The sequence below is a fragment of the Lepisosteus platostomus genome, chromosome 1 (assembly GCF_059453375.1).
Source record: "Lepisosteus platostomus isolate fLepPlt1 chromosome 1, fLepPlt1.hap1, whole genome shotgun sequence".
Lineage (NCBI taxonomy): Eukaryota > Metazoa > Chordata > Actinopteri > Semionotiformes > Lepisosteidae > Lepisosteus > Lepisosteus platostomus.
In genome coordinates this window covers 81,086,396-81,109,869 of record NC_142611.1, presented here as the reverse complement: position 1 = coordinate 81,109,869, position 23,474 = coordinate 81,086,396, and the positions used below count along the sequence as shown (strand labels likewise).

Here is a 23,474-nt window from a genome sequence, read left to right as displayed (position 1 = left end):
CAGATCAGTTGTTTATCTTGAGATAGAGGACCTTTGTTTTTCTAACATATCACAGTTACTCTGTCATTGTTAAACTCTTGTAAAATGTGACAGACGGGGAATTTCCTAAGTCTCCTTAGGCGTTATGCTCAACTTGGAAAGAGGACATCTGTCTCACCCTGGCGTCTCTCCGCAGGGACGTCGGCCAGCCAGCGAGCTCGAGCCCTCTGTCCCAGTCCAGACAGCCTGGGCCTGTCACTCATGGCCGTGGTTGGCCTCTCCCCCAGTTTCCTCCTTGGTTCAGGAAGAGTGTGCTGGCAAACTGATCCGAGAAGAAATTGCTCTGTTTTCCTTGCGTTTCAGCAAGCGGGTTGAATAAGTGCTGTACCCTGGCAGGAGAGTGCCGTGACTTGTTTTGCCCAGTTCTAACAGCCACATCAAAGGGTGAAGCCATGAGGTGCGGTGGGTTCAAAGGTCTTCCTGGTACCCCAGTTAACAGCAGCAGGTGCTCCATGGGTGTTCCCTGTGCCCCGCCCTCTCTCAGCTGAGCGGGGTTCCAGCCCCTCAGACCCCCTGGGTTGTGTTGCCCCGTGCCCCAGGTGTGGCTAGAGGTTAAGGACAGTGTGGCATAGCAGCTTTAGTAGTTGTGGGAAATTGGGTGCCCCCTATTATAAAGGTTTATACAGAAGAGATGCCAGGGAAGCTCTGAGAGGGGTTTTAATTGGATGAATAGAGAGCTGTTTGCAGTTCTGGATCAGCTAACTAGGACCTGGGTATAACTCGGGTTGGCAGACCTTATCCTGTGGCGACGACACGCTGGTGTCCCTTCTGGTGGAAAGGAAGCAGTTAGTATTTTGGGAATTGAGCTTTCTCCAGGTGTGACACCTGAGCAGCCTGCATGCAGCCACACCTCATAAAGGTTCAAGCCTCTTCATGAGCAATTCTTCAATACCCCTGCAGTGGATCTTTATCCCTTCTTGAACTCATTCTGGTCCTAATCTGAAAATCTGAAGAACAGTGTTTAGACAAATCAGACAGATGGCCCATGTGTTTGTAGACCTGTCTTTTTGCTGCTTGGTGCTCGCTGACAATTAAGATAGCTGAGGGCCTAGCCAGCACTAAAGCTCGTCGATGGTAAACTCCCCAGCTGAGAGGCCACTGAAGCAGTGGACATGCTTCAGTCCAGACAAGCACGTTACCTGCTGAGCCTGCCTACACTGGAGCCGAAGAGCCTGGTTATTGAACCTTCACCCCTGCATGGGTCTGAGGGAGCGTGGAAACTGTCTCAGGCTTGTGCAGAGTGACTCCTGTCCCAGTCCTGTCTTAGCCTGAGCTCCTGGGTTACAGTCTGTGTGCTGCATTTCCTTGGAACAGAGGTTCACCCAGTGGAGGGCTGCAGTTGAGCTCTCTCAACAGACTAGCTCGTATTTAAGAATGATGAAAAATACTAAAACAAAGACAAATCATCAGGCAACCTGATGAAACGTGATTTTGATTTGGGATTTGAATTGCTTTTAGACTGTTCCCACATTGTCCTAATGAGCCACTTTGTTATGAATACTAATCCACAAAACATCTCTCTTAGGAAATTTTCAAAATTGCTTGTATTTTTCAATAGGATGTCACTGCAAGTCATACATCTTCAGCCCTAAAAAAGATGGGACAGTAAATGAAAAGAAAACCCGCGTGATTCTCTGTGTTCTTTTTGAAGACGTGGTGGAGAGGGGTGGTAAGCGGAGAGCAGTGAGCTGGGGCTCATGCTGTCTGGTTCAGTCTGTATCCTGGGCAGCTTCTGGGTCTGGAGGTGAGTTCCTGGAGTGAGAAAAAGACACGATTTTATCAGAGGATGTTTTCAAAGCAATACCAAGCCAAAAATGCCAAACTCCTGGTTCGTATCCTGCACACTGCAGAAGCTAAGCTGGTTGTGTTTGTGCCTTTGTGTGTCGGGAGAGGTGATGAGTACAGGAGCTAAGGGAAGGTTTGCTGCAGTTAACTTGAGTGAAGGATTCTGCTCCCACAGAGCAATTCCAACATTGCTTAACGGGCCTGATTGTCACTGATTCCGCAGTGACACCCAGGAAGGGACAGTAGGGTGCACTGTAGAAACTCGAGGCGGATTTTCTGGGGGCTCATGTGATGCCTTCGCAGTGGGTTATGGGAAGTGATCAGGGTGGACGTGGGCCGGAGGAGCGCCCCCCCGCAGGCCGGGGCTCACCCTGTACGGTCTGAAGGACTCCTGGTACTCGGTCAGGTAGTGCGTGTTCTGGGAGCGGCGGGGCGGGCGGGGCGCCAGGGCGACGCGGGGCTGCGAGGCGGTGGGCTTCAGCGCGCGGCCCCGGGGCTGTCCCGAGGAGAAGGAGCGCAGCAGCTGCCCGTACTTGTCGTTGTACTCCGACATCCAGGGCCTCCTGAGGAGCAGAGGGCACGGAGCAGTCTGAGCCAGGTGCCGGTGCCGGTCCTGCCCAGCCTAATTCCAGCACCGAACTGAAGCCCTCATTGAACTAACTTCCTGATCGGATTCATTGCCAAATACAATGTGGTCGAAACATGTCCAACATGTCCAACATGTCTAAGAGCTCAGAGAGAAAAAAACATCAAACAGTTCAAGTTAAGCCTGATATTAAGTCAATTAAGGGTTCACGGTTCAGCAGCAAGAGCTCAGGCCCAGGTGTGTGGACCTCTGGGAACTCCCGGCCTAGGCAACACGGAAGAGTCCATCTGCCTCCCTCCCAGACCTCTTTATCATCACGTAACGCAGCGCCTGGCCCTGTACAGCCTGCTTTCCCTGGGCTCCAGGCGGACACGAGCGGAGACGAGCAGTGGTGCTCAGTACCAGTACTGCCAGGTCAGCGCGAGGCAGGGTTGGGGACGGGGCTGGCTGGCTCTGAAGGGCACCGCGGGCACCTCCCAGGCCTGGAAAGACCTTCTGTAGATGGACTCTCCCTCGAAGGGCAGCCCTGCAGCAGGGACACACAACAGCACAGGTCGTTCAATCGACAGTAGGCTGGGTTTTGAATTTGCGTCATAAAGTTCCTGTCCTGTTAGAACAGGTAGTCCTGCAGAGTCCTGCGACCCATCAACACGTTTGGCCTTAATTAACAAGTTGCTTGATGGGAGAACCCCTCCCAGGTCTGTTTCTGCTCCCAAGTTGGGGGTACCCAGTTACTAATGAAATGCAGTAGTTACAAACAGCATCTGACTGAACTGAAAAGAATTCAGTCAGTTTCATCATTGCGTCATTTACAGTTCGAGTGATGTAACTGAGTGGGGCAGGAGAGAGAGTCCCCAGCACCAGGACTGGCTGTGCCTTACCCTGCTGCAGCACAACGGATTGCTCCATGATGCGGCGGTTGAGCAGCGACTGCAGCTTGGCCGAGCGGCAGGAGTCCTTGAGGTAGGCCTCGTAGGACCAGGTGTCGCCCTCTCCCTGCGCAGGAGAGCCCCACCCGCTCCCTGGAAACAGACACAGCGTTACGGCCGCCACTCCTTATTCACCTTTTCTTATTGTTTTAATATTGAGTCGTGCCAATATCTATTAATATCCATGCCATTGTACAGTTTTCCAAGCACAGCTCCCCCAGTGTACTGGGCACTGCAGCACTGATGAACACCGGGATGAAGGCCAAAGGCCCATCTAGCCCTCGTGCTTGTCGGTACGTTGTTGATCTGTGGTTCTTATCCAGCCATTTCTTGATGTAAACAAGGCTATTGGCTTCCCGACAGACTCCCGCAACCCTGTGTGAAACTAAGTGCCTCCGGGTGTCGGTGTTAAACGCCCTTCCTGCTAGTTTCTGCTTGTGTCCTCTGGTTTGTGCCTCACTGTGCCTTCTGAAGCGAGCGCTGGGTTGTCTTTGTCAGTGTCCTTGAGGGGTCTGGATGGTTGTACCAGGTTTCCTTGTACACCAATGTTACACAGATGACAAACCGTCTATCCCAACAGTCAAATGTAAAAAATATTTTTTTCTCTGTGGCGCTAATAAGCTTCTGTAAGTTATTGACTAATTGTAGGTATTTAGTAAAGCCTGGTTGAAAGCATAGAAGTCTACATATCGTAAAACCCAACAAAATGTACTCTTCCTTCTCACTAATGCAGTAGTCTATTGGTGCAGTCTTCATGTCTTGAGAACATAGCAGGAGCTCGTCATGTTTGCAGTACAGTTGTAGTTGGTTACTGGTGCGTGTCTCTATCACAGCTGCCCGTGTATTACTCACTAGGTGGTTGCTTGGGGGGAAGTGACGGCACTGGAATGTCTGTTTCTCGTGAATTACAGTTCGCTGTTAGAGACTCTGTCAGGGACGTGCTCTGTAAAGGCCTGGGATAGTGTCTCTCACTGTCGACGCCTACATCAAGACACGCGCCGGTCCTCCCTACACACGGCAGCCGCCTTACCTTCCTCGCTGGGGCTGGAGCTGGGGACGAGGCGCAGCCGGCTGGCGGGTGTCACGGGCTCCTGCTGGCGGGCTGCAGGGGGCGCTGCTGCTGGCTTCTCGGGCTGGGGCGAGCTGGGGGCTGAGGGGGGTGTGGGTGGGGGCGTGGGGCTTGGTGAAGATGAGGGAGAGGAGGATGAAGAAGGTGGAGAGCAGTGCAGAGGGCCGTGGGGAGTGGCTGGAGGAAGGAGGCCACTGCCTGGTCTCTCCCCACCGCGATGCGCTTGCTTGGTTTCCAGCAGGACCTGGCCTCCCGGGCTCCTCTGCAGGGGTGCCCTGGGGGTCCCTCTGGGCTGGTCCCCTGGCTGTGGCCCCAGGGTGGGGCTGCCACAGCTGCTGGGGGTGTGGCTCTTCTCCAGCAGCGTTGCCACCAGGTTCTTCCCCTTCTGAGGAGAGGCAGAGGGGGGAGCAAGAGTCAGACACCAGCTGAGTGGGAACCCACTGCCACAGCCACAGTGCATCCAGTCGCACCTCGGGGAGAGGGGAGGTCAGCGACTAGGGGGGCTACAGGAAAGACAACACCACAAGGACAGGCTGGGCTGGAGAGGGGGAGGAGGGAGCGGCAGAGGCAGGAGCAGTAGAGCTGGGGTTCATCAGGGTTCCAGGGAGGGTTGATGGTAGCAGGAGAACTGGAAGAACGGAGCAGACAGCAGGGCCGGAGCAGGGAGAGAGTGAGGTTATAGAGCCGGTCGTTTGAGAGGAGGAGAGAAGGAGACTCCTGTCCTGGCTGGAGGAGAACAGAGGTCACATCCCTGAGATGGAAAGACGATGAGGCGCAGGAGTGCTAGAGAAGTCTGTCTCTTACAAGACCAAACCAAGAGCTCAAAAAGACGCACAGAGATGTGGACAGCAGGTGAGTATTTGTACAGAAGAGAGCAGAGACAAAATGTCAAGAATTTCATCTCTTCCCAAACCTCAACACATAGCTCTCTGTGCTGGTCTACATTAAACATCATTGTCCAGGTGTTTTCCCCCTATTGAATTTTGTCTTTTGTAATTTGTTTTCCTGCTTTTGGAGTTTGCTAATCCTGCTTATATTAGCTTCACACATTTCGGTACAATCAGTGGATTTGACTAGTTCACAGCTGTCCTAATATAGATCCCTGTGGTACTCCACTAATTATCCCAAATACGATCCCTTACCTTAGTAATCAAATCCTTATCTGTACTCTGATTCTCAATCCAAATACACCCATTACTTAAATGCCTACCAGCTTTAAGTCTGAGAATGAATCTTTTATCAGAAACATTATTTCTATAGCCTTACATGTTAGAGAAATTAGACTTTTGCTACACGAGACATTTTCCAGTGGTTATATGAGGGAGCAAACAGGAAAGCTTACCTGTGCAAAGGTGGATGAGCTATAGGAACTGCTGGAGGACCTGCTGCGCTTCTGCTGATATTGAGTCCACTCCTCCTCCATCTGCAACATGTCAGCACTGCACTGAGCCAGAGTGCATGGACTAACAAGGATCTGTGTCAGGACACACTGACAGACCCCCCCCCACTGCACTGTGTCAGGACACACTGACAGACCCCCCCCACTGCACTGAGTCAGGACACACTGACAGACCCCCCACTGCACTGAGTCAGGACACACTGACAGACCCCCCACTGCACTGTCAAATTACACACTGTAGTGTGCCAGCATGCCAGGCTCTGCCGTTTAATGTACATATGGACCAATTATTCAATTAGTGCTATAATCCATATAAAGAGTGTCCATTGTCCACATTCAGGAGATACAAGCACTGTATTAGTAGAAAACTTAATTTGTGGATTGTGATATCCCTGAGTCAGGATAGGAAGAGTCCAGTTCTCGAGTGATAGGAGCTGTTTAAAGACAGTATAGGTACTATACAGGTAGACCAGGATCTAGGCACTGTAAGGATTTTACAGCATTTTACTGCTATGACCAACTTTTTGCACCCATGGATGTTCAGCCACATGCTGCTAGAAGACAGAAGTCAAGGTCTTTTAGTTCTCAGCCTCTCGTATGAATTCACATCCATGCTGGTGCTACATGTGTGGGAGCCAGAACTTCCCGTCTGAAGTGTGGGCTGAGGAAGGGGTGTGGATTAGACCCCTCCTGAGCGGGCGTACCTTTTTGGGCGTGCTGGTGGCTGGTCTGCCAGGCGGGCGGGGGTGGAGGCGGTACAGGCGCGGGCCGCGCTCGCTCGGGGGCTTGTAGTCAGCCATGTAGGAGGTTTGGTACCCCTTTCGGTGTCGCTGAGACTGGAGAGGGGAGAGCGCAGAGTCACAGGGCCACAGGACGGCATGTATTTCCTCACTCAGATTTAGAGTTAATTTTGTGTTTTGAAGCACCTCAACCTTTAATCATTAAAGATGAGGCCTTTATTAAACTAAGAGTAACTTGGGAGCATTTCGGATCAACTACCTAAGCTGCTTAGAAAGTCTTGGTTGAGGTACAGCTTAGTGACTGCTAACTACAAAATGCTTTTGGAGCTCATTTATTTTGAATTATGGCTTGTCAGAGATCTGATCATTTGTGAAACCAGCAGTTAGGAAGGGAGAAGAGACAGGAACCTGGAAAGAGCCCCAGAAAAATCACACAATCATTCTGCGGCCACAGAAAGTAACAACATTTTCTGTACAGTATCTACTGAGGGAATAATCACAGCCCAATTTTTCTAGTATACTAAACATATATCTTTTTATCAAAAGCTGAGATCTAAACTTCACCCAGGGTCTTTGGAGGGCGAGTCTGACTCTTCAGCTCCACCTTGCTGAGGTGTTTACTAAACATTCACTACTGTGCAGGTCTTGGACATCTTAGAAACAATCAGGAGTTACAATATTACAATATATAAGCAGATATGTTTTGACTTAAGTTATGATATAAGTTATAAAAAATGAATTAACATAATAAATTATGAGCAGAAACATTCACTCAAAACCTAAAAAACTTGTGTTTTCTATTATCATAAAAAACATCCAAAAAAAGTTTGGATGAGAAGAAGTCAGGCTTGTCATTCAGCATCTTTTATTTATATTGACCACAGTAGCTCAGATACTGTACATCCTTGATTTCTGCGCAGCCTTAAAGCTAACACGTGTTGTTGTGCAGGGTTTATGTTGTCCAAAAGGATGTTCTGGTGAGTGCTTAGCTTTTCTATGATGAAATACAGAGCATGAGAATTGTTGGCTTAAAACATGGCAACACAAATATCAGTAGAATATCGGCACACAATTGTATTACTAAATGAAGTCGTGAAAATTTATTTTCAAGTCATTTGCACAGCTACATTATATATTTATACATTGTATTTAAAAATCATTTAACATTTGTATTAACAATAATAATCGTCTTACCTTAATCTGTGCCAAAGATTGCATTATAGAATATAATTTTTCTAATGATAAAGTGTTCCCATTACAGGCAAAACGTAATTGTCTTTTTCTTGTAATTATATCAGGAAACCTGTTTCTACTAAGTAATGTTCATAACTGAAAAAGTGCCTTGATATCCAAAGTATGCAATTCTGTTTAATTCCCAGCACACTGCCTGTTGTTAGGTTCTGATGGTGTTTTTGAACACTGAACTGATGACATCATAATGCTCAGAACCAGGAGTCTGTGTGATGGCAGAATTCCATGGATTCTGATGATGTCATAGCTCTTCCAGGGCTGTGTTCCGAGTGTAAAAACAACTGCAATATTTTTTCCCAAGTTCAAATTGTCTGCTGCTTTGTAAATATCACATTACTAAAAAAAGAGACTCTATATGTTTCCCATTTTGACCACCTTTTTACAAATATATGATGCTGAGTTCTAATTCTCTGAATTATTCGTTCTCCATGTGATACATTTCATTCATAGAGACCTTCCACATATAAACACGAGGCCTGTCCATCTTTAAACAGTTTCTAGTGATTTGTTTTATGGCTGCAATTCTGACAGTTCTAAACATATTTTTCTACCTCTGACAACAGGAAAACACAATTTTTGTCCCAGAAGCAAAAATCTAGAGTCAAGTTATAATCCAACAAGAAACATTTTTCATATTTCTTCAAGGATATCCCCCAATGTATTTTCAGAACTTTGCAAAACCAAAAATATTATCTTGCCAGGTGTTCCCAGCAATTCCTTCAACAGTATCCTCAAACCTTCGATGCACAACTGAGGACTGCAGTCCAGCATTTTATAACATTCTGCAATCTGGTGACTGGGCAGTAGTAAAGAGAACAATGAAATATTTAATTGGATACAGTCACAATAGGGAGTTTGTGACAACGTGTAGCTTCAGTGCAATTTAATAACCAAGAAGACCTCTTAACAGCACTAGAGCCTGATTCGGAGATTTAAGGAGTTTTGCTGACAAAATTTATCAAGCAACTGCAAAAACTTTTCAAGATGACCTAGTACCTAAGAAATCATTTTACTTTTATTAGATCTTGTAATATTGGTTCTATAAAAACATTGGAAAATGCTTAATCTAATTACATTTGATGAAAAAAGATAAAACTATTAATTAACATAATAGACAATAAAAGGTCATTTGCATTTTAATTACAGTTCAGTCTCAGCACAGGTAAGAGGCTTTGTGATGATTAATACAATGGTTTTAAACTGATTGCAGGGGTGAAACTGTAGATAAATATGACAAATACCATAATGTAAACATTTTAATGCTTACTCAGATGTAGCTTCAATTAAAATATCACAACTTCTCCCTATTGCCAGGAAACTTGCATTACTGGAAACACGTAGGAGACAGTGCCACCAGCAGGCCAGAGTGGGGAATGCAGGTGACGGTGTGCCAAAATATCAATAGAATGAAGATGAACAGTCAGAGCTATTTCTGTGTTCTCATGCCTGCATCACATTCAAATGTTTCTCTCTCCACACAGTGAATTTGTCAACAGAGCTGCTGTTATAACCTTTGGTTTAGAGGAAACAGCAGGTGTGCGGGCACTGAGAGGCGTGGACAGAATCGCTCCGCTCAGCAGCTGCCAGGATCTTCCGCCCTGAAAGAGGGGAGGTCACGCTGGAGCGCTGGCTGTAGGGGGGGACTCTCCCTCCCAGCCCCAGGAGCACAGCCCCTTGTTTAAAACCGAGGATGGCACCAAGCATTTCCTACCTGCACGGAATAAAAACTCAAGGGCTACTGTTTTATTAAGTGAGCACACAGGAGTGTAAGAACAGTATTTGCCTTTTTCCTGATTTGAACATGCAAATCTTCGCGATAGCTGGCTGAGTTGGAATGTGCTGTGGTTTTTTTTCCACACGCTGGCTCACAACTGTGAACCCCGACACTCCTCACAGGGCAGGAATGAGACCCCAGAGAGCCCTAGTGCCCCTGTTCTGTGGTGTCTTGGGGCTGTGGGGGCAGAGTGACGCCTGTCAGGCAAGGCCGCACTTCAGAGGTGGGTGAAGGGGTTATTTTTTGTGAAGTGCTTTGGAATCCCTTGGGATGAAAGGGGCTATATGAATGGAATTATTGTCTTGCCAGAGATCTTGTCAAATTAACTCAGCCAAATCAAACCAGGCGACAAGAAAATGGTTTTAATTTTGTCTCCTTATATTAGGATTTTAGCACACGTATGTGCCGAGAGCAGCTCCTCACTGCTGTAGCCAGGACTCGATCACAGACGAGCAGTACCGAGCCCTAGTCAGAGGTAAAAGGTGAAACTGTTTCAATAAGAATTAACAGTCCTGGTGCTGCCCCCAGAACCAGAATGCAGCAGTGCACTGTGGGACTCATTCAACCATGACCGAAGACCTGACCTGTGTCTCCGAATCTACTCTGCACCCCGGACCAACAAGCAAGGTTTTTCTGCTTGCAATAGGAGGAATATTACCGTTTCTTGATTTATCTCTTAGTTTAATATTTCCTGCAGTTAAATAATATAATGCAGTAATTTGGTTAGCTTTTTTATGATTTCTAGTGATTCCGTCAAGAAAACTTGTGCCTCAGTTCTGCAGGATTGCAATTATTTGAGTTGAACAAAACTGCGTCTGTGGTTTATACAGAACCTGTATGCTTCACGAGAGGCGTTACTGCTGGGTGTAATCAGGGAGGCGGAAAGGACTAGAATGCAGGTCTTGTAGAAAGGGACACACGGGAAGGGTGAAGGGGGGAGTGAGACATGGCCAAGCTGTACCCCAGGAGCAGGGCGGAGTGTCCAGCAGTCCACCTCTTCCCCTGTGCAGGACTGCACTCTCATTGGCAGGCGAAGGTATGTGTGTAGAATACATTGGCATTTGCCTTGTAATCCAGGGGCAGAGTTATGCCCACGCTTTTAGCCCCCAGGCTGGCACCGCCCAGGGCAGAAGAGTGACGCAGCGTCAGCAGGCTGTAGCGAGAGAAGGACTGGCTGGCCACACCCTCCAGGACCTCCGTGAACCCTGAGCGAGAAAGGGAGAATGTGACAAGACATTCATGTTTCATGGCTTGTCTGGCATCGTTCTGTCGCTTTTCATGTTGGTTTGCCTGCCTGGAGCTAGTGCTGACCCCAGTGCCTTTCATAGCAGGGTAAGGCTCACTGCTAGAAGCAGCAGCTCTTATAAGTACTGAGCTCATTCCCAGAGCACAACCTGCATGCTTCCTCAGTGACCCCAGCATCTGCAATGCCTTCTCTAGTTCTAGACTAGTTCTTAGTGCAGCACAGCTCTGTCCCACATGCATTTCTGCTAATTCTCCACTAGTCCTGTCTGCGATGCAGTAGCTAGGGTTAACCTACTATAAATGAGCTCTTTCCCCATCTTAGTTTTCAGTCCTACACCAGTAGCGGCACTTTCACTATACAGCTCCAGTCCACTTAGCACTGCACTCGCCACCACTGCCTTCAAACACTTGAATTAATTATTAAAAACGGACTGGAAAGAAATGGAACAAAACTCTCAAAGGAAGTCAGTCCCTGTTCTTGACTGAAGAGCCGTGGTTATTTTAACGTGTCTGCTTACCTCTCCCAAAGTGAAAAGGGGACCAAAAACTTCTTACAGTTTTTCTGATCTTTTATTCTGTATAAATTCTGAACGTCTGCTAAGGATGAAATACACCTGATGTAAAGAGAAAATGTAGTAGACGTACATGTTGGTGACCCCCCCTCTAATTCACCTGGAGTACTTACAACTGTCGCTGCGATGAATCACCTCTGAGAAGATATCATGGATAAGTATGATGCAATAAATTTGATTTAATAAATCAGCCTTGTGTCGGAGGAACTGTGTCCATGTGTTGTCTGCGACTGTGTAGATTAATCTGCTGTCAGTTACCCACTGGTTTAACTGCCCAGCTCCACTGCAACTCTGGCCTGTGTGATGGACCCCAGGGATCCCTGAGGCCTCTGGAGACTCACCTGGCTTCAGGAGCTCCCAGCTCTTCCATACGGAGCCCACACACAGAATGGGGAGTCCCCTGTCCCCCCGGAACAGGCTCTGGCACAACACACGGGACACGGGCAGAGAGAAGTCAGAACATCCTGGTGAGTTTTTGTCTCATGCTGGGTAGGATCATGTGGTCAGCTACAAAATGGTCACACTAAAAACAGGGCAGTGGTGCAACAACTGATCTATGCATCAAACATTATTCTTCTATTTGTAAATCTCTCAAGCCTCTAGCACATGCTAGTCAATCAACGCAGCCAACTGGCAAGCGGTTTGGAATCAGCTGGCATTAACACCTGAATGTGTGAGCATGTTTATTTTATTGGCAGTACAGCAGGTACGGAATGACAATAAAAATCGGGTTGCTTGCACGCCCATTCTCAGCCACAGAGGTTGTGCTAATGTTACAGGGAAGTTTTTTTTAACCTTTGTTTTGTTTTTCTTCAATTATAGAAGCCAGTGCTCCTCAGAGATAATGGGTGTCACAGATTACTTCACCCAAGTCCAGCCTTCGATGAGAAGAGTTAGGAATGAGAGGAGGCTACTCCATCTGTCTCTCCTGGCAGTCGGCAGCTAATTGATAGGAGGATCTTATCCAGGCGTTTCTTGAAAGAAACCAGGGTATCAGCTTCAGGAACACAGCTGTGCAGCTTGTTCCACAAACCTTTGAGTTAAGAGAGGTTTTAAACACTCTTCCACAGTTTCCACTGGTGCCCTCGTGTTCGGGTTTCACTGACCATTCCCAACAGGTCTGCAGGGATGACGTGTCGATGTTTCATGTTTAATAATGAGAGTTCCGTGCAGGGTTACTCACACTGCACAAACAGCTTTGCAGTGGCCTGAAATGAAGCTGTTATTCTGCGATGCATACATGCCTACTAAAATGAGATGTCTCTTATCAGCTGGGGCTTCGAATTTACTGGCGATTCTTGGGGATTTTATTTTCACTAGAAAGTGACAAAAACACAACATGCTTACCCTGTTACATGTTATGTTTTTAGAATAATTCCAATTTAAGTCTGCATTTTTTTGCTGAAAACGTGCTTGGATTACATGCCAGTACATACAGAAGCTGAATTTTGTATTGTAGATAAATCAGCAAAGATTTGGGAGTTCATATTTTAATGTTGGAAATGTTAAAAATAATGACAAATTGCTCTGAAATATAATACAATTTTCTTTAAATTACAAAGTAAAAGGGACATCTGATACAGATGGAAACATTTTTAAACTGATTTTCTTATTATTATCCGAAGTGATTTTACTGCTTTAATCTTTTATAGCCGATATCTTCATCCTTTCAAGACTACGTAACTTGTCTTTTTTGTTTAATGAATGCAGAATTGCCTTTTCACAGGATCTTCTGTGAAAAATAAAATTAACTTCCGATGTCAAAATGTCAATGCAGAGATCATTGTAGAGGACCAATGATAAACTGACAGTGCGATCATCAAATCATTAATTTGGTTGGCGCCAGTTACCGAAGTAACTTGCGATTTTCCCCCACTGTGTGGAAGGAGATGTCACTAGCTGGACACTGTGGGAGACGGTTCTGTACTGGCGTCTCTGCTCACCTCATGAGCTCTGGGCAGCACAGCCACCACGTGCTGAGCCAAGATCCGGCCGGCCTGGCTGAACACATAGAGGCACAGCGGATCCCCTGCCTCAGCACCTGGAACACAGACACGCCACGCTGTCAGTCCGCCGGCCGGACCACTGCACCTGTGACAGCCGAGGAGCACCTGCAAGGCAGGAGACAGGCACACACTCCTCCCCACTCCCACACACAGCTGAGGGGCAGCAGCATGCTCGGGGCAGTTACAGCAGACAAAGGCCTTGTGGCTGCACCACCAAAACTATTTAATATCTGTACTTAAGTCAGCTGGTGTGCACATCTTGTGCTGCTTGCATATTATATAACAACGACAAGTCTCAACACTTCCAGGGTGGCTAAACTGGAGAGCAGTTAATAATATAGTAACGATCTCATTCAGCCGTTTCTTTAGGGAAGCCAGGTTATCAGCGCCACCAACATGGTTCGGTAGCTTGGTCCAGACTCCCACAAGACTTTGGGTAAAGAAGTGCCTCCTGTTCTTTAAATGCACTTCCATGCAGTTTTCCGGTTTGTGTTTCAGCATTAATGCTGAAGATGTCCTTCAAAAAGAGGACTTTAAAATGTCGAATCAGGTCCCCTTGTACTCTTCTGTGTTTGAGCCTAAAAGGGTTCAGCCCTTTCCGCCTGTCAGAACAGGATGGTCCTTCAAGCCCCAGAACATCCGTGTTGAACCGATTTCAAAACAGCAGTATTATACTTTAGTTTTAGTAATAAAAGCTACATCAAGACTCTCAGTCTTCAATGCTTGGACCCACACAGGATCCAGCCTACCACATCACGAGCCAAGAGATCCTATCTCTGAAGAAAAAGCTGGGTTTATCCTTATCGCAGCAGCATGGGGGTCTGAGAAGAGACAGCTATAACAGGTAGTGGCCTCTCGGTCAGGCTGCTTTCACAGTTTAACTTCTCCTTCCACCACCCCACTGCTGTCTGCCATAACAAAATCACGGCCGATTCTCCTATCAGTGGTTCTCAAACTGTGGTACGCGTACCGGCAGTGGTACATGGCGTGCCGCCAGGTGGTACGCCAAATGACCCTGGAACTGTGTCGTGTGCGCTGAATGAATCAGACGGGTTTTCATATCTTGTATTTTTATACGTGTCGAATACGCAGCCTACGTACTATGATACAGTGCGCGCTAATACTTCAGTGGACACAAGAGATACTCTGTAATTCTATACCACTCTATAGGAATGCGTGCTACGGATGCAAGCGACCAATTGTATTTAAAAAAAGCTACTGTATCTCCAGCAAATAGGGAGAAAGGAGAATGTGCGTGATTTTGGAACAATGCCAACGTTGTAAACACAGGAATGCATAGAAATGCGTGCTATGAACGCTAGTAATCTTGTGAGCACAGGAAAGCATGAAAAATAACAGAAAAATATTTAAGAACTGTTCTAAGTTAATTTGAGAAAAATACACCGAGCGTCTCTGTGTTTCTCTTCCATGCGCATGAAATAAATACTTAAAATAAACACTGAAATAAAAACAGAAATGTGGAAAAATGCAAGCTTGCGGATTACTAAAGCAGGTAAGCCCCACACTATTATGTGTGGAGAAAAAGCTGCTGAACAGCTCGACCTGCTGCCCCCCCCGAAAGACACAGTCATTCATAGAATTATTGAAATGAAGGATTACAAAAGTACAAAAGTACGCTGACAGCGCGCGTTAAGATGAGCAGATGTTTTTCACTGCAATTAGATGAGTCTGTAGTCGATTTGGCCAATTCGCTCGTTAACGTTGGATACGAGTTTGAGGGTACGTCCTGTGAGGACTTTCTGTTCTGTAAACCGCTACCAACAGGAACTACAGGAGAGCACATATTTCAGCTTCTGAATGAATTTATTGAAGAGAATGGCATCGACTGGATAAAATGTGTCGGAGTTTGTACAGACGGTGCTAGAGCAATGACAAGCCGACACAGGGGTGTAGTTGCACGAATTAAAGAGGTTGCTCCAGAAATTAATGGTTTCATTGCAACATCCACCGCGAGACCTTTGCCGTCAAGACAATGCCTGACGATTTAAAATCTGTTAAGACTGTTGTGAATTGTATGAAGGCTCGAAAAATTAATTCACATCTGCTTTGCTCGACTAAACAGGCTCACCCCTCTCACTGAAATGGTGCTTTTTTATTTTTATTTGTTGTTGTTTTTTTTTCTATAAAACACTTTAAGAAGCCACCTTTAAAGGTGCTATATCAAATAAAGTTTATTATTATAATGTTTATTATATGTATGTGTGAGTGTGTGTGCACGCGCGCTCATGTTGGTCATTGAGAATTGCTGGGGTTCCTATGAGATGATGACTTGTAGGTGGTACTTGGATGCTTTGGTTGGATAAGGGGTGGTACTTGGTCCAAAAAGTTTGAGAACCACTGTCCTATACCAATCAAATTCCCATAGAAGCTTCCCATTCCTATCAAACTTCCACACGATCCACATGGCATTTGACTCCTGTAGTGCTTTTTACTAGTGTGGCAAGGCTGTGCAGATTCTATTGTGTAGCTGATGCACTGTAAGGAATTGTTGCTGCTGTGGCATCTGTATCATGCGCTCACACACTCCAGTCTCTGAGGTACAAAGTAACATCTCTTGGGACTTCTTTGCTGCTGCATGCTCAGCTTTAAAGCACCGCAGGACCTCCTGTCTCTGCAAGTGATCAGTTTGGCTTGTCTGTCCAATTGCAGCTTATAAAGCAGAGCCAGCCTGCATGACACATGGCACAGCCCAGTAATAAAAAGATCGCTTTATTGGCCATATACAATTTCTTGTATTAAGAATTTGTCTTTTCACATACCCCAGCTTGCTGTCCATGAGACACACAGACAGGGAGAGAAGCTGGGGGTCAGAGTGCAGGATCAGCCATTTATACAGCACCCCTAGAGCAGTTGGGGTGAAGGGCCTTGCTCAGGGGCCCAACAGAGTAGGATTCCTCTACAGGCCGCAGGATACGAACCGGCAACCTTCCAGCCACAGGGGCAGAGCCTGAGCCACAGGGCCACCGCTCCGCCACATGAGGACACAAAAAAGCTTGTGCAATTTAGAAGAACATCAGTAATAATTATAATTAAAAAAACGGTTTGGGGACTTTTTGTTTAGACCCCATGCCTCGCCACGCACAGAGAGGGGGAGGTAAGGCATTTGACAAGAGTACAGTTAGCAACTGGCACAACCCTAGAAACGAAGGAAAAGGGCGCAGGGCCGGCTCACTGTACCTTGGGCCAGGTTTCGGCAGAACCCCGCGAAGAATGACTTCTGGAAGGTCCTGTACAAGTGGGAAAGCATCCCCATCAGATCCGTCACCTGAGGAAGACAGAGGTCAGAGCTACGGCAGAGCTCCCGAGGCTCAGCGGACAATCAGCTGTCTGACCGCGTCACCATCCTTCTGCTCTGTGCAGGAGCAGTGAGACTCAATGCACTGCTCTTCATTAGCAACAGGCCAGAGTGTTCTGTAAGCCTTTACTGAGATACAGCTTCTCCTGCCCCAGTGCAGTAGTGTGCAAGGTGCCTAGGTTTAACTAGCAATGCAGCTGCAACAAAATAACCCGAGGGAGAGATGAAAACACTGTCACTCAGCACTGCCTCTCCTGGTGTCACACACCTGCAGACACTGTCCAAGACCCCCAGATACTGCTTTCTACTGGGGGTTCTTGGGGTCCTCTGTTGTGGGGAGTGAGGTACCCCCTGATACCACTTTCTACTGGGAGTTCTTGGGGTCCTCTGTTGTTGTTGGAGTCCTCTGACAGAACACCTGTAGAAGCGCAGAGTGGGGTGGGCAGGGGATGCCTGACCTCACTCTCACCTGGAAGTACTCCATCATGGCTCGCTTGATGTAGGTGACATCGTGCGGGGGCGGGACCAGGTTGTCATAGGCGTCGAACACAGTTTTCACAGCCAGGTGTGCAATCCAGTAGGCTGAGGGAAGAGAGGGAGGCAGCAGCCGAGTCAGGAATGAGCTCTCAGGAGCTTCAGACAGCAGTCTGCTGGCCAGATGGCTCCCTTGAGGTCCCTGCATGCCCGCAGCAGATACGCAGAGAAGCCCCTCAGCAACCAGAAGCACCGTAAGGTCACAAAGAGCAGGAGGCCATCTTGCTCACTGGACTGCAAGCAGCCGATAGGTCCTGAATCCCACCTGCCTGTTTCACAAACAAACCCAGAACGTCCACATGAACTGGGCTGGCAATGTGGAGACTGCAACCCCCCGCCACCGCCGCCCCAGCAGCGTACAATACTTGTGCAAATTCAGGAAATGTGTTATCTATACCTCACAATATTGAAATGTGGGGTAGTACAGAACAATGTGCTAAAAAACAGCTGTTCACAAAGCAAATGCTGAGAAATGCTTGTCTGTTCTGAAACTCTACGGACGTTACAGAGAGAGGTCAGCGAGAGGCCGGAGTGTTTTACCTGAGCCCTCGTCGCCCATCAGGTGCCCCCAGCCGCCACAGCCCACCTCCGTCCCATCAGGGTTCACCAACTTGCAGTTAGAGCCTGTGCCCGCGATCAGCACCACACCCCCTGTAACACCACACAGACACATGACTGTATACAACACCAATCAGCAGGCACAGCGCTCGCAGGGCGATAACACTGGGCATCAGGCGCAGCGCTCGCAGGGCGATAACACTGGACACAGCGCTCATAAGGCGATAACACTGGGCATCAGGCGCAGCGCTCGCAGGGCGATAACACTGGGCATCAGGCGCAGCCCTCGCAGGGCGATAACACTGGACACAGCACTCGCAGGGCGATAACACTGGGCATCAGGCACAGCGCTCGCAGGGCGATAACACTGGGCATCAGGCGCAGCCCTCGCAGGGCGATAACACTGGACACATCACTCGCAGGGCGATAACACTGGGCATCAGGCGCAGCGCTCGCAGGGCGATAACACTGGGCATCAGGCACAGCGCTCGCAGGGCGATAACACTGGGCATCAGGCACAGCGCTCGCAGGGCGATAACACTGGGCATCAGGCGCAGCCCTCGCAGGGCGATAACACTGGACACAGCACTCGCAGGGCGATAACACTGGGCATCAGGCACAGCGCTCGCAGGGCGATAACACTGGACACAGCACTCGCAGGGCGATAACACTGGGCATCAGGCACAGCGCTCGCAGGGCGATAACACTGGGCATCAGGCACAGCGCTCGCAGGGCGATAACACTGGGCATCAGGCACAGCGCTCGCAGGGCGATAACACTGGGCATCAGGCGCAGCGCTCGCAGGGCGATAACACTGGGCATCAGGCGCAGCCCTCGCAGGGCGATAACACTGGACACAGCACTCGCAGGGCGATAACACTGGGCATCAGGCACAGCGCTCGCAGGGCGATAACACTGGGCATCAGGCGCAGCGCTCGCAGGGCGATAACACTGGACACAGCGCTCGCAGGGCGATAACACTGGACACAGCGCTCGCAGGGCGATAACACTGGGCATCAGGCGCAGCGCTCACAGGGCGATAACACTGGGCATCAGGCGCAGCGCTCACAGGGCGATAACACTGGACACAGCGCTCGCAGGGCGATAACACTGGGCATCAGGCACAGCGCTCGCAGGGCAATAACACTGGGCATCAGGCGCAGCGCTCGCAGGGCGATAACACTGGGCATCAGGCGCAGCGCTCGCAGGGCGATAACACTGGGCATCAGGCGCAGCGCTCGCAGGGCGATAACACTGGACACAGCGTCCACACAGCGATAACACTGGGCATCAGGCACAGCGCTCGCAGGGCGATAACACTGGACACAGCGTCCACACAGCGATAACACTGGGCATCAGGCACAGCGCTCGCAGGGCAATAACACTGGGCATCAGGCGCAGCGCTCGCAGGGCAATAACACTGGGCATCAGGCGCAGCGCTCGCAGGGCGATAACACTGGACACAGCGTCCACACAGCGATAACACTGGGCATCAGGCACAGCGCTCACAGGGCAATAACACTGGGCATCAGGCGCAGCGCTCGCAGGGCAATAACACTGGGCATCAGGCGCAGCGCTCGCAGGGCGATAACACTGGACACAGCGTCCACACAGCGATAACACTGGGCATCAGGCACAGCGCTCACAGGGCAATAACACTGGGCATCAGGCGCAGCGCTCGCAGGGCGATAACACTGGACACAGCGTCCACACAGCGATAACACTGGGCATCAGGCGCAGCGCAGTCTTTGTCCCCGCCCCGTGTGAGTGTGCCACAGCGCCGCAGTGTCCTACCCTGCTGGCTGGCAGTGGCCATGGCACCGATGGCATCGGTGGTGATGTTGTAGCTGCGGCTCAGCTGGGGGAACTGGTCCTCCATCTGGGCGATCAGCTTCAGGATGGCCTCGGGCTGCTCCCCCCCACTCAGAGACATGCCCTGCAGGCAGAGCGCAGGGCTGTCAGTACCTCGCGCGTGCCCCCCCGGATCCCTACGCTTCCCGAAGGACACACCTTCAGACCCATCCCTGCAGGCTTTCAAATGAGTACAATTTCTCCATAACTCCACACCTCCTGCCCTTTGATCCTGGGATGTCCTTTTAACTAATAAATTACCAGCAATTATGCTGAGTTTCAAAAGGAGAAAGAACACAGAACATTCACCCCCTAACTTTACAGTCACAGAAAGCAGATACAGTCACTGCATCAGGAACAGCAGTGCAAAGCAAGCTGCACAGAAACCTCTTGAGGTCAAAAGTTAATTGAAACAGCTTATCATTTACAAAGTCTTCAAATTAGCATATCTAGGGCTCCTATAGAGCTCCAGCTTTCCTCTTTAGCTTCCACTGTTACACTCCTTGGTGCACACCTGTGACATCTCACTCACAGCCAGTTTCCCCTTCTTCTGTTCTGTTCAAGGAGGATTTCAACCAGAGCAAAAGGCACAGGTCAAAGAAATGACCTGAAAGAAGCAACTACACTCAACACAGAAGGGATACACCTCTTTCCCATGTGCCCAACTCTGGAGGAATACAAGCCTGTCTCCACAGGCCGTCCCTGAGGGGTCCTGTTCAGAAAGTGTTCCCAGCAAACAGGGCTGACAAACTCTTCATGACACCAGGTAAAGCCAATATTGAAAACAAATGCCGCCAGCACAGCAGGTCGAAACCTGTTGGCTGAACACGACGGTGAGCCGATCGCGACTGTGGCCCAGCGTGGTCTGAACACTGGTCCTTACCAGGGAGGGCAGTGGCGTCCCAGGGTCGAGCCCGGCCTGGACCTTGGCCCTCTGCACCATGTCGTTGATGGCCTCCAGACACTTCTCTGTGCCAACCAGCTGGAACACAACAGGCCTTCATCACACACAGACACACCCCCACCTGGACCTCCGGGAGGGAAACGTGTAAGCCTCTGTCCCACACTGAGCCCTGCCTCTTCAGGCAGAGACGAGGAAATGTAATCAGCAGGGCCTGGTGCAGACGGTTATGTAGATGGCCGATTATACCATGGGCCCAAAGAATGAAGCAATTCTGAGGACAATATTCTGTTCTTTTAAATGTGTGTGGGGAGGGATTTAACCAAATTGCAGTGTTTTCTCTCACCCCTGGACACAGCAGCAGAAAGCATGTGGCAGTTGCTGCCCGGGGCTTTTAGTATTTTTTTTACCAACATTCCTTGCGTTAATTCACTTTCTGCAAGTGTTGCAGTTTTCTTCCACAATCGCGTGTGGTGAAGCGAAGACCCCTCTTCACGGCCACAGGCCCCCGCCCCCGCCGCCCGCTGGTGCCCCCCTACCCAGTGATTGGTGCAGGGCCCCTCCGTCTCCGCCAGGATCCGGCCGGCCGCGGAGACCAGCACCGCTCTGGAGTGCGTCCCTCCGCTGGGAAGACAGGACACGCAGGTCAGCAGGAGGAGGAGAAAGACAACACAGCACACGCAGCACACGCCTGCATCAGAGATCTCACACCGGATCCTGGGCTCACTGCTGGCCGGGGACTGGACTGAAGCACCCCTCTCCTTAATCCGGGCACAGGGCCCCTCTGTCCCCCTGCAGGGCTGTGAGGATGCTACCCAGCAGGCAGGAATCATCCAATTCCTGGTCCGATCACAGCTCTACTGGGCTAATTGTATCTTCTGGCTTCTGTTCCAGCTGCACCCTTAATGACTTGATATGAATCCAAATCCATTTTTTGGGGGGCGGGGCGGTGGCTCTGTGGCTCAGGATCTGCGCCTGTGGCTGGAAGGTTGCCGGTTCGTATCCCGCAGCCGGCAGAGGAATCCTACTCCGTTGGGCCCCTGAGCAAGGCCCTTCACCCCAGCTGCTCCAGGGGCGCCGTATAAATGGCTGACCCTGCGCTCTGACCCCCAGCTTCCCTCCCTGTCTGTGTGTCTCATGGAGAGCAAGCTGGGGTCTGTGAAAAGAGAAATTGCTAATGCAAGCAATTTATATGTCCAATAAAGTGATCTTATCTGATCCTTCACTGAAAGGGGCCATTGCACCACAGTTCACTCACTGAGCATTATAAAACCTGGTGTTAAGCTCCAGGACCAGGAAAAAAAATCACTGCCCAGGGATCCTGATTGGGATTTAAGGCAGGACATCCACGGCACAACTGGTCACGCTTCCGTCTCGCAAGAACAGCAGCAACAACAGACAACAGCAAGTGTCATCCAGGGACCTGATCAACTGGAGTCAGGTGGCCAGCAGTTACTCTCTTGGGTCTGAACGAGCGTCTCACCCTGCAGGTCGTCCGTCAGTCTGCTCAACACACACACTAGTTCACAGCTAAGGAAGACCTTCCAACAATATACTGATAGGATGAAGGCTTCATTGTCTTAATGTTGGTCCCTTTCTGAGTTTTAATCACCTGTTCAACACTCACTAATGAAGTGACTTTTTTGTTCAATAAATTCACAAGAGTGTATCATGATCATGACTGATGATCAATTAATCAAAGCGACGACAAAAACATCCAAACAATATCCAAGTTCCGGACCTTTAGTTTGGAAAAAAAACATAATGTAAATGTGAGAAGTGAGAAGTTTCTTTTGACGATCTGTGATCTGTATGCAGTGAAAAAATAAGACCAAATCATCATGTGAAACACAGTTCAGGAAACAGGACGAGGAACTGAAATTAAACCGAGCCTTCTTCACCGACCTTTGGCAAGCAAAAATAACCACAACCTTTTGGAATTAATAAAAACATATCTGTTCGTTTCTTGAAAAACGAGACACTTTTTTAAAACTCATAATTAAACGTTCTGTTATCATTAGACAGTATCTTATTTTTCATTAGTTAAGGGGACAAATACTGCAACGTTTCAAAACACTGGTCAGCTTAGTGCGAAAAAAGTTTTTAAGAAAAGAAAAGGAAAGTTTTGACAGTGCTTTTATGCGATTTGCAAATTGCATTATTCTCCACAACGTCTGCGGAACGTAATTGTTTAAGTACAGTAGCTATTTATGTGTGATTTAACAACGAACCAAGCGAGACAACTCATCACCGAATGAAACTTCGATACAGTTCACTCATCCGAAAATAAACAAATAAACTAGTTTAAAATGCAGCCTTCCAACAAGCCGTTTTTCGTAATTTTGTTTTTCCGAGTCTCACCCCTCCACTCCTCCATACACAGCCTCCATGGTCTTCCGGGTTCCGTCATGTGACGTCAGCCGGCCCCTCCGCAGAGCGCACACAGCCAGGCCGGCTAACCGATCAACACGCCTTTAAACTCTGGGAGCACAGGTAGAGCATACAGACTCCACACAGACAGCACCCCAGGACCCCAGCCCTGTAAGACAGCATTACAAACCACTGCTCCACCTTGACACCAACCACAAGAGCTGTGATTTTAAAAAAATATATATAATTTGGAAATATTATAAATTATAAATGTTCTGGGAGATGTATTATTGTGACTTTAAGTGGTTTGATGATTTACTTAAGAATGCTGAATATAAGATCACTTTATTGGCCATATACAATTTCTTGCGTTAGGAATTTATCTTTTCACATACCCCAGCTTGTTCTCCATGAGACACACAGACAGGGAGGGAAGCTGGGGGTCAGAGCGCAGGGTCAGCCATTTATACGGCGCCCCTGGAGAAGCTGGGGTGAAGGGCCTTGCTCAGGGGCCCAAAAGAGTAGGATTCCTCTGCCGGCCCGGGATAC

General features: G+C 48.7%; 2 protein-coding genes across 2 annotated transcripts; both read right to left on the bottom strand.

Annotated features, from left to right (window-relative positions):
- Positions 1-1,565: 1,565 nt before the first annotated feature.
- Positions 1,566-7,881, bottom strand: LOC148679036 (uncharacterized). The gene is made up of 8 exons (XM_088638859.1): positions 7,742-7,881; positions 6,512-6,643; positions 5,751-5,831; positions 4,370-4,793; positions 3,292-3,432; positions 2,813-2,936; positions 2,195-2,387; positions 1,566-1,791 (listed from the first exon to the last, which is right to left on the bottom strand). Exons 1-8 carry the CDS (start codon positions 7,763-7,765, stop codon positions 1,735-1,737), a joined length of 1,176 nt encoding a protein of 391 aa, XP_088494985.1. The 5' UTR covers positions 7,766-7,881; the 3' UTR covers positions 1,566-1,734.
- On the bottom strand, positions 7,620-22,974 carry nagk (N-acetylglucosamine kinase). The gene is made up of 10 exons (XM_088638872.1): positions 22,917-22,974; positions 21,095-21,179; positions 20,538-20,636; positions 19,598-19,739; positions 17,786-17,896; positions 17,181-17,293; positions 16,594-16,681; positions 13,333-13,430; positions 11,731-11,809; positions 7,620-10,777 (listed from the first exon to the last, which is right to left on the bottom strand). Exons 1-10 carry the CDS (start codon positions 22,943-22,945, stop codon positions 10,593-10,595), a joined length of 1,029 nt encoding a protein of 342 aa, XP_088494998.1. The 5' UTR covers positions 22,946-22,974; the 3' UTR covers positions 7,620-10,592.
- Between the last annotated feature and the right edge of the window lie 500 nt (positions 22,975-23,474).